The sequence below is a fragment of the Theobroma cacao genome, chromosome 5, assembly GCF_000208745.1.
Source record: "Theobroma cacao cultivar B97-61/B2 chromosome 5, Criollo_cocoa_genome_V2, whole genome shotgun sequence".
Classification (NCBI taxonomy): Eukaryota; Viridiplantae; Streptophyta; class Magnoliopsida; order Malvales; family Malvaceae; genus Theobroma; species Theobroma cacao.
This window is the reverse complement of record NC_030854.1, coordinates 13441553-13453488: the sequence shown is the minus strand read 5'-3', so window position 1 is coordinate 13453488 and position 11936 is coordinate 13441553. Positions and strand designations below refer to the sequence as shown.

Sequence of the window (11936 nt, the reverse complement as noted above, 5' to 3'; positions counted from 1 at the left end):
GATGATGGGCTTGAATAATGACAAGATGACAGTTCAAACGATGACTGCCTTTATGACAGTGACATTCCAATTGGCAATAATGTTAAAGGCGAAACGAAACCTGTTGGAGGTGTTGATGTAGGATATGTTCAGTGTGATGACCCCATATATAATAACCCCATCGTTGGTGAGAACGAGATTCGTTCCTTTAATACATTGCTCGATGACAATGATTAGGAAAGGGGAAATGCAAGGATATCTCGTACGTAGGTAATTGCAAGTGCAGAAAGGTTCTCCTTCCAAACAATTACCATTGAGGAGTCGACATGTGTCAAAGATCGCTTATACAAAGGAAGAATGTTTTCGTCGAAAGCCGAGTTGAAACGAGCTTTGAATATGTTTGTTATAAAAGAGAAGTTTATGATAAGAGTAAAAAGGTCATGTAAAGCTCGTTATGAGGTTGGTTGTGTAACGACCCAAATTTCGGGCCATGACTGACGTATGGGCCCAATAGACGTAGTCCACTAAGCCCAAGCAAGCCTATTAATCTGACGTGTTCATCATTCCATCATAAACTGCTAAGTCACATTTCATAACTTAGAATCAAAATAATACTACACATTGCCATCTCATACTGGCATACTAAACAAGTGTATGTACATTTGTCTACAACATGTATCTTAACAATTTACATTAGGTTCGTCTATACACAACAAAATAATACTCAACTTCCAGCGGAGGAACTCGAACGAATGTATAACTACTGAATGCCGAGACACCTACCAAAAGATGGATATAAGTCTACAAGGACACCTCGTCCTAGTTACCGACTGCCTCGTGATCTAAAAACATGAAGTTGAAAATGGTGAGTATAAACCCAGTGAGTGAACAAGGAAGGGAACAAGCATACCATAAGGAATTTTTAACGAAATCATGATGCATTCTTTTTCAAAACAATGCAATTTGTTTTTGTTCTTATTAAAAACCCCTCATCAAGCCCTTAAATGATTAATCATTTGAAAATTATGAACCCATACATAACGAACCATTTGAAGAATGAAAGCTTTAATAATACTCAAGTAAGTCAAATACGACGACGATTCTTCGCTACAGCGGAAAGGCATTCTCGCTGCAGCTATGTTGTAGCGAGAATGAATTTTCATTGCAGCGACGTTGGGATTTAGTTATTAACCGAATAAGGGTTTCTCAACTGGCCGAGGGTTTCTCACTAAACCTCCTCATTTTAAACTTAACTCATTTAGTCCTTAATGTTGGAAGACCATGCTCCAATATGGTAGCAAAGAAGTGAAAGATAGGGCAGTAATTGGACAAGATAGGAGACCAAAACAGAAAGTTTTTCACTACAGCGAGATTAAATTTCGCTGCAGCGAAATTCAGCTGATGAAATAGAGAGTTTCTCGATGCAGCGAGATTTTTTTTCGCTACAACGTGAAGCTACAGTTGCTATCTCGCTGCAGCGAGAACCAGTTTTGGTGAAGGTTCTCAAACCCGAGAGTTTCTCGCTGCAGCCAGAACCATTCTCGCTGTAGCGAAATACAGGGCTCCAATGAAAAATTTCCCTTTTCTAAAAAAAAAAACCACTCTGCTGAAATGTCCAAACCAACATGAAACACATGACAATTTTCCAAAGTTTAACATGTCAAGTTTCACATGCATTACAACCATATACCATTACTCATAAATTTCCTATAACACACATATTTACAGATGTATATATGTATACGTATACCCATCATTATCATGCACATCATCCCATCATCATCATACACACCATCACATCGTCATCATCACCAGCTCACGCGCACTCCCTACTCGCACATGGCCGGGTCATCATCGGGTTATGCACACTCCCTACTCCCACATAACCGGGTCATCCTTGGCTTATGCGCACTCCCTACTCGCACATAAGCCTAGTCAATATAATTACACAACACTATATTCAAACATATATGTATATCAACATAATGCAGCCACATAAAAATCCATAATAACCACATGTCATAACATAAACCAATCCTCAAGAGCTTGTTCCCAAGGCATTCATTTTTTTGAGAAAAGTTGTATAAAATAATTCAAACACTTTGTACAAAACAATCATATTCCCAAAACAATTTTGATAGGTAGTCCACTCACCGATTGATTATAGAGCCTTTAGATTACTCTAATTCCCTTAATGATCCAATTGGAAGGATGGGACTTCATTACAACCTAAGATCACATTAGCATAAGCAATAGGTCAATTCACACACTGTGAACCCTAAAAGCTATCTCTTAGCTACCTTTCAATTGTCATATTAAATGGCTATCTATGTTCACTATCTTAATCACTAAAAAGTAATGAACATACTCAACAATAAAACAGCTCATACTCCTAATTACTAGCCATTATTCACAGATAAAAACCAAGCTTAATTCATCACTTACCCTAGGGCTCCTTTGTAGTCAAATTCTCTTCCAATTGCTTCTAAATCAATGGGATAATTCTCTCTTTCTCTCTCTAGAATGCCCAATTAGTGAGAGAAAGTATGGAAATAAACTTTACCAAGGGTTTTGAAGTGAGAGAGTGAAAGAATACTAGGGTTCTAGTCAAAAGGGCTCAAAATTATGAAAACTAGAGCTAGAGAGAGAAAATTTTGCAAGCTACATATCAAGATTCCATGGAGGTTTTGAAGAAACGTGAGAGAGAAGAAGAAGAAGAAGACAAGCTGCTGGAAAATGGGAGAAGAAGCTGCTGGAAGAAAGTATTAATAGGCCAATCTTATCCATTCCACTTAAAATTACCAAATTACCCCTCCACTAATTAACTTACTCTCTTCCAATCTTTTATGCAATCTTTTTGTTCTTTTGACACTAGGACAAGGTCCATAATGGTCTAAACATACTCGGGTTCATGAAAACATAAAATTTTAACTTGAGGTGAAAAATGACCATTTTGCCTCTACCGTAAAAATTATCAAAATTTTGGTTTTCTTTCCATTTTACCCCTAATTTCACCATCCATTTATGCCTGAGGCCTACTTAGGCCACAATATTGTTTAAAACTTACTTTTATGGGCTTACTAAAGAAATGACGAAATTACCCTTAATTAGGGATATCTCGTATACTTCCCTTTACAAGTCTATAAAGGTCAAGGTCTCACAGCTTGCAAGGACAAGGCAAGCAAGTTCAGTGTTCGTGCAATGAAGTTACCTGATAGAGGAGAATATTGGCAAGTTCAGACATTCCACAAAGTACACACTTGTATCATTGATGGTTTGCAAGGACGGTTTGCAACTACGAGTTCGAAGATGATTGGTGAACTTATGTCACACAAGCTTCAGGCTAATGGAGTAGCATTGAGACCTAAGGACATAATTTGTGAGATGAGGGTTCAGTGGGGATTGGAACGCTTGTATGGTAAGGCTTGGCAAGCGAAGGAGTATGCAGAGAGGCTTGTTTTCGGATCACCGGAGGAGTCATTTCAACTACTACCATCTTATTTTTATATGTTGGAACAAGAAATTCCTGGCACAGTGACTGCAGTGGCTACTGATGAGGAAGAGAGATTCAAATATTGTTTCTGGTCATACGGGGCTTGTATTCGGGGGTTTAGGGATGTAATGCGTCATACGGTTACAATTGATGCAACACATCTCAAAGGCAAGTTCAAGGGTGTTCTGTTTGTTGCTGTATGCAAAGATGAGAACAAGTGCGTATATCTAGTTGTGTTTAGGATCGGCCATGTTGAGGACAAAGACTCGTGGACGTGGTTTCTTAGCAAGCTACGTGATGCGGTTGGTTGTCCTGAAAAGACTACGTTCATTTTTTATCAACATCTCGGCATTAGGAAAGCAATCCAAAATGCATACCCAGAAGAGCACCATGGTTTATGTAGTTACCACTTGAAAAAAAACTTTAAAAACAAGTTCAAGCGCGATGATGTTTGTATGCTTTTCACCCTTGCTCAAGATTGCTATAAGGTGGCCGATTTCAACAGACATATGAATCAGATACAGCAGATTCACCCGGGATCCCACGAGGACTTTATGAGAATAGGGCCTGAGAAATGGGCACATGCATGTTTACAGGCAAAGAGATACCAAATGATGACATCCAACATCGCGGAATGTGTTAACTCATGCTTGAAGCATGCAAGACAAATGTTGATCATTGTTTTGATCGAGTTCATCAGAGACATGTTCCAACGTTGGTTCCATGACCGGTACTAGGAGGCCGTCAAGGTGACCACGCCCCTCAACCCTTGGGTTGCCAAGCAGTTGAGAAAAAAGTTCAATGATGCACATCGCTTTCTAGTTAAGCCTATCAATCGAGCAGAGTTTGAAGTTAAAGACAAAAAGATGGATGGACTTGTAAACTTGTCTAGGAAGACGTGTTCATGTTGTGAGTTCCAAACAGATTTACTGCCATGAAGCCATGCCATTGCAGCAATAAGTTTAGAATATCTTTATTTCTTATTTGAACCGTAATTGACATAACATTTACATTGTGCTTAAAGATTGAGTTTATTGTGTTTTTTAGTAAATGCAATCGTGAAGCCATTGAATTCGACGCTGACTACTACAAGATAATCGTTTTGATGGAGGGTTATTCAGGATCCATTAGGCCGGTAGGGCATCCTAGTGAGTAGGACATCCCCCCTCATGTGAAACAAATTGTCGTCTTGCTCCCACCTTAGCGAGGCAAAGCAGGAAGACCTAGGAAGAGAAGGATTCCATCAGCTGGTGAAGGCAGTCGAGCACGAAGATGTTCGTAATGCAAGAGGTACGGACATAACAGACAGAACTGCCCATCCCCATTTGCAGTTCCATCCACAAATCCAACACCATCTCCAAGTCAATCGGCACCTCCACAACTGCGTCGATCCAAAGCATGTTCAAGTTGCAGACAAACCGGTCACACACTCAACAATTGTCCAATACGAAGGACAATGTCTGAAAATGTAGGGTGTGTTGTGGATGAAGACAACTTGTCTGCTTAACTAAATGTGTCTGAAAATTGTAGTTGATTTCGTTTTGCTTTACGGATTTGTCTGCTTGGTCATTCTATGAGCCACTTTTAGTTATGGACTTTGTTGCCAAACATTTTAAGCAGATAAGCATGTCAAGGCCTCTGTCTGATCAAGATCGTGTTAAAGTACATTCTTACATTGTTTGTAAGAATGCTTTCAATTACAATCTCCATCAGACAGGGGCCTTGATAGGCTTATATGCATAAAATGTTTGGCAACAAAGTCTGTAACTAAAAGTGGCTCATAGAATGACCGAGCAGACAAATCCGTAAAGCAAAACGCAATCAACTACAATTTTCAGACATAGTACAAATGGCTACACAAATCTTATGAAGGAACAACAAGCATGGAATGGCTACCAATATTAAGAGATTAAGTCCCTATATTGTTACCCCATTTGTCACATTTTATTACCACTTGTATCAAATAATTAATGATTTGATTTAATTCCCTTCTATTTCATTTGATTTAACTGTTTATGTTCTTACTGCAAGTCTTGTGGTGACACGCTGAGTGCATGCAGACTTGGCATCTCGTGCAGACTAACCTGATATTTTAATTTGGGAGTTTTCAGCTCTCATATGCTTATCCATACTCAATATTAAAACCCACTGTAAGTGGTGGCAGCTGCATTACATCACAAAGACTCTTGAAGAGATAAGGAACTACAATGCAATGAAGCCTACGTGCTTCGAGATGCTCATGGATGTCTATCCACAAGCTTTTTCTATCAAACTTTGACCTTGCTTGCACGGTTGAGTTGATTGTAGAGCGGTACAATTTTCCTAGTACCCCAAGGGAAGCATACATGGGTTTGTCAACCTTCTGCATGAAGTTTGGAAACTCCCTTGGTTTCAAGGATCGAGCCATCTCAGCTGGTGCTGTTGTTTTTGCAAAATCAATAGCCATATATGTGCACAAGGTATACAAACGAAATAAATAAGGATAAATGTGAGACACGCCATGCAAAACAAGTTAAATGTTGTCACACACCGTGCATATCAAGTAAAATATTGTGACACGCCATGCATAACAAGCAAAATGTTATGACACGCCATGCATAAGAAGTTAAACGTTGTGACACACCTTCCATAACAAGCACATTGTTCTGACATGCCATGCATAACAATTAAAATTTTTTTAACACGCCATGCATAACAATTAAAATTGTTCTGACCCGCCATGCATAAGAAGTTAAACGTTGTGACACGCAACGGTTACCATGGCGTGTCAACTGTTCAAGCAATGGGGTGTCACAGTCTTGTCACATATTGTAACCATGGCGTGTCATAAATTCTTAACCCTACTGTTTCACAGTCGTGACCCGCTGAGTGCAAACAGATTTATGGCGTGACACGGCAGACTTGGTGCAGTATCGTGGGTCACACGCGACGGCCCAATTCTTATGACACACCGAGTGGAAGCAGATTAATGGCGCACATGCTGAGTATATGGAGATTTATGGCATGACACACTAAGTGGAGGCAGATTTATCGGCTAACACGTTGAGTGTTAGTGGATTTACAGCGTCACAAGCTGAGCATTTGGAGATTAATGGTGTGACATGGCACGGCCCAATTGTTCTAACACGTTGAGTGGAAGCAGATTTATGCGCTAACACGCTAAGTGTTAGTGGATTTACGGTGTCACACGCTGACTTCTTACAGATTTATGGGGTGACACACTGAGTTTAAGCAGATGTATGTGGGGACACGCTGAGTGGTAGCATATTTATGGCGTCACACGCTGACTTTTTGTGATTGTGTATCAAATTAAATATATTGTGTATAGAAAAGGAAAAAAATTCGATAGTATCAAATTAATTGTGTATAGTCAAAAAATTTAATTGTGTATAAAATAATTGTATAAAGTATATTATGTATACAAAAAAAATTAATTCTGTTTACAATGAATTCTATAAAATAAATTGTGTATACAAAAAATGTGTATAAAATTAATTGTATAAAAAAAATTGTGCACACAAGGGCCGACATGTTCAGGGTTCGCTCTCACAACTGTTGGAAAATTTCTAGAGCGTATTGCCGATGCATTTTTGCAATCATATTTTGCTTAACTTTAATCTTTTCTGATTGCAAAATACGGTCCATGTACCCTATCATGAACATACTGCAGTTGACACTATCATTCTGCCGATGCATTTTAGCTTTTGGAAAATGAATATCCAATGGCATCGGCGTTAAATGCTGTCTCTTCCGACGTATGTTGTTGAAATAACCGGCTTGGTGGCAGATGAAGGACATCATTGTCGTCAAGGGTGTCATCTGACCCACACGAACTTCGTTATCCTTAGCATCCGAAGTTCTTGCAGAGTCCACCACCTTGATCGTCCACCTCACCAAGTCAATCTTCGCAACCACCCAATGCCCACCAACATTGCAAGGCGCGACGATGAAATCCACATCTTCCCATTTTTTGGCATATGTCGACCTTTCACCCTCCACATACCCCCGCAACTCATATGGAATTTGCATTGTGGCCTGAGCATCTTCTGTTGGAAATTCCATGTGTAGCATACGGATGGTGTCATGTGAAACATGTAAACATTAGCTTACACTTCATGCAATCAAAAACTTAGTATTTATAGAATTGAACAATTTTCAAATAAACTTACGAAGAATATCGTGTCAACCACACATGCACGGGTAGTGTACAGCTTCAACTTCGGCCCTGTCATTCGCTTACAGAGTAGGCTGAGGCATGCGTCGATATGTTCACTTGTCATTTCCTCATTGGGATCCTCTAAGGTTATGAAAAAGTCAGCCCCTTGATCCCCTAAAATGCCGACGTTACGCCTGCATATGTAACATAATGAATTTCATAAGTCTTGGTGGATTATTGTTTCATTAAAAAAAATATTTGCAATGTTATTTATGAGCTTACCTCACGGACTCGTCTTTCTTGAAAGCTTCGTAGTCTTCTACGATTTTATCCCTCACATCTCGACGGGTCACTAAGGGATCGACGAACGGGCTTGTCATGTATTTGCTCGCCATTTTCAGCCATGCCCGCTCAGTTGGGTCTGAAATTTCTGCTGCACCATGATGGACAGCAGATGACTCTAGTGACGACGACCGTATCTCAATTGCATCAGAAGTGCTCCCACGATAAAGAACGATAGCTCCTGCTGATGCGTTGACGAATGCATCGACCGAAGGAAGATGCTCTCTTTCAACCACGATTGAGTCAAGCTCCCTGTCCCCTACAGCAGATGCATTGATAATGGACTCGAGCACAGGAACATGCTCTCCTTCAGCATCATCTGATTGAAGGGTGACATCCACTACCACAGCTTCAATTCGACGATGTCATCGGCATGAGTTACGTGCTTTCCGTCAGCACCAAGAACGTCATCGTCAATGTCAACACCAGGTTCATGATGCTGTCCATCATTAGCATCATCGTGCTCTAAACCAGCACCGTCAGATGGACTGCCCTACAAAATGGGAAAAACCGTTAGTTAGCTCATAAAATACCACAAACCATAAACAGTAAAATGTTGTGACACGCCGCGCATATTAAGTAAAATATTGTGACACGCCATGCATATCAAGTAAAATGTTGTGACACGCTATGCATATCAAGTAAAATGCTGTGACACGCCATGCATAACAAGCAAAATGATGTGACACGTCATCCATAACAACCAAATTGTTGTGACATGCCATACATAACAAGTTAAACGTTGTGACATGCCATCCATAACAAGCAAATTGTTGTGACATGCCAAGGATAACAACCAAAATGTTTTGACACGCCATGCATATCAAATCAAACGTCCTGACACGCCATGAATAACAAGTTAAATGTTCTGACACGCCATGCATATCAAGTCAAATGTTGTCCCACACTAAGGCTGACACAGCAATAACTAACTTTAATACAAATGTCCTGACCCTCTAATGACCAAAACTAGTTAAACCACTATCACTTAACCCTAAAAACCATCAAACCAGCCCTAAAACATAGTCTAAACAGTTGTTAAATGTAAATCATCAAAATACAAGCGAAAATAGAATAACGTACTTGTGATTTAAGGTCGTCAAGAATTCGAGCAACGATACGGTCCTTGAGCGTCTGCATTGCTAGACTCAATGACTGAATTGACACCTTCAGCTCCGACATCTCTTTTTCATGCTTGCGCATGATCCGTCGGAGTTGGCAGGTAGTACTGCTCCGTCATTGACTATTCTCGACTGGGTCAACTGCAATAACATATATAACTATGTTATTCAATAATCATATATGGAATTGTTGAACATTAACCGTTACAACTTTAATATCTTAACCGACGGCTCATTAGCAGTCTGTGGTGGAGTCGAATCGCTCGGTGCTTGAAGACCAGTCGTCGCTTCCGCAAACTGCAATTACATATATAATTGTGTTATTCAATAATCATGTATGGAATTGTTGAACATTAACCGTTACAACTTTAATATCCTTACCACCGGCTTGTTAGCTGTTTGCGGTTGAGCTGGACCGATTAGTGCTTGAGGACCTGTCATCGCTTCCGTAAACTGTAATTACAAAAATTACTGTGTTACTTGATAAACATATGTGGGAATGTAGAACACAAACTGTTAGAACCGATCTTACCGACAAGTTGTTTTCACTGTGCGTCTAAGGAGGACCGGTGGGTGCTTATTGAGCTGTCGGCTCATGGTCTAACTGCAAACACATAAATGTTATTCAATAATCACATATGGAATTGGAGAACACAAAACTGTTACAGTTGTCCTTACCGGCTATTCACTGCCTTAACCATGGTCGTCCCCTTTATCCATCAACTCAGGGCTCGACAACTCATTAACTAAAGCAGCGATGGTGCGCATCCACTTCGTGCCACCAAAGGCTCTTTTCTCCTTCAAGCTTCTCCTTTTTTGCCTCGCACCTAAGCCCCAATCTGACCGATCCTCCATGTGCCCTATTGGCATGTACTCGTGGCCTTCCGATAACGGGACATCAAGGTCCACAAAATACTCCCGGAAGGCCTCATTCGCGATGGGTTCCAACGTCTCCAGTGCCCACAACTGCAAATAAATAAATAAAATGTTGTCATTATCGAATAGGGAAAATTATTATACAAATATAATGCAAAAATTAGCAGTTGTTCACTCACATCGTCAGATGAGTCAAACTTCTGAATTGCCTTGTAGAAGTCTTTTGGCTTCTGATTATAATCCCATTTGCACATTCGTGGGTAGACGTTATCCTTCGGACCAGATGGGGCAACTATGTTTTGGAGGGCCGGAATTACCTCCATTGCCTAGAACTACATGTCAAATGTAACCATTATCAGACCGTAAATCATAAATGAGGGCACCCATAATTTTTTTTTTTCAAAAGAAAACTGAAAAATGTTACGTGATAGTACCTGTATCACCCATGCGAATCCGTAAATGTTGTAGCGTAACCAAGTTTCCTTTGTCACGCTTGAGTCAGGCACTTCGAACCCCTTCAAAAGGTAGTCTAAGGTCAGCTTCCAAATATAGTGCCCCCATGGGAAGACATTCCAAGCGTTGATGTCCTCCACCAATGACAGCAACCAAGGCGTCACCCGTCTATGGTAGTCTTGACCAAATAAAATGTTATTCATGATCAAGATGAGCTCCATCTTGTATCTGTCATGAATTCCCTCCTCAGCAACCTCGTACGGTCGTCTGAACACATCGGGCATTAGACCAAACTTCAGCACGGTGATGAGGCAGAACTCTTACTTTGATAGCTGCACCTTGCTCTTGCCAATGGCAAACCATAGCTCGTGGTCCATTGACTGGCTCTCACTGATCCAACAAATCATGATGCTGTGCAAGAGACTAGCGCAAAAGTACCTTTGTGGATAGACCTCTATGAGCATTCCGAAGCAGGTACGCTTAATTGCATCGTACTCCCCCTTCTGTTGGAGAGTCTTTGTGATGTAATGCAGTTGCGACCACTTATAATGGGTGTTAATTACGACGTTGAATGCCCACTTCTCTCTCGGCACGATCAGCAAACTGTCAAGATCCTTATACTGTCTGCACTGGATCTGCAAAACATGGCACACATGCACCAGTAAGTTAAGCCATCATCTGCAACAAGGTATACTGAAGACATAAATAAGGAATAAATGTTGTGACACGCTATGCATAGCAAGCAAAATGTTGTGACATGGCATGCATAACAAGTAAAATATTGTGACACGCCATGCATAACAAGTAAAATGTTGTGACACGCCATGCATATCAAGTAAAATGTTGTTACACGCCATGCATATCAAGTAAAATGTTCTCACACGTCATGCATATCAAATCAAATCATATAAAGCTGACACGCCAATAACTAACTATAATAACAAGAATAACAATGGCGTCACACGGTAAACACCAAAAACCCCTAAAACCACTACGACTTAACCCCAACAACCATCAAACCAGCAAGAAAACACAGTCTAAACATTTGCAAAAAAAAAAACAAAAAACCCAAATATATCAAACAAACCTAGGAAAAAACCAAACAAATAAACGAACACAAGAATGTTTTAATTTGAGACTCACTGACCTCTTCATTCATGGTCGACATTATTGCTGCTGCTCTGGTGTCGTTACGTTTGTAAAGAGCCTTCTTGAACACTCCAGTATCGGCGGGAATGACAAATGAATCACACAGACGTTACGAATTCTGAATAATAACTGTTTAAAATAAAAAATGGCCTTATAATATTCTTATTTATTCTGAATAAGGAGAATTAATTCAGTAGAAGTCTAAACGATTACAACGTTAATTGCCCGCTTTTTTTTTTCCTCTCTATTTCAAACCATGACGTGTCAGTTGCTCAAGCATTGGCATGTCACACATTCTAAACCATGACCATGGCGTGTTAGTTTTTCAAGCAATATCGTGTCACACACTCTAAACCATGATCATGGC

The 11936-nt window shown here is 40.1% G+C and overlaps 1 protein-coding gene across 1 annotated transcript; it reads left to right on the top strand.

The window, feature by feature from the left end:
- On the top strand, window positions 3181-4628 carry LOC108661941. Its single transcript, XM_018120937.1, has 2 exons — window positions 3181-4068; window positions 4497-4628. Exons 1-2 carry the CDS (start codon window positions 3181-3183, stop codon window positions 4626-4628), a joined length of 1020 nt encoding a protein of 339 aa, XP_017976426.1.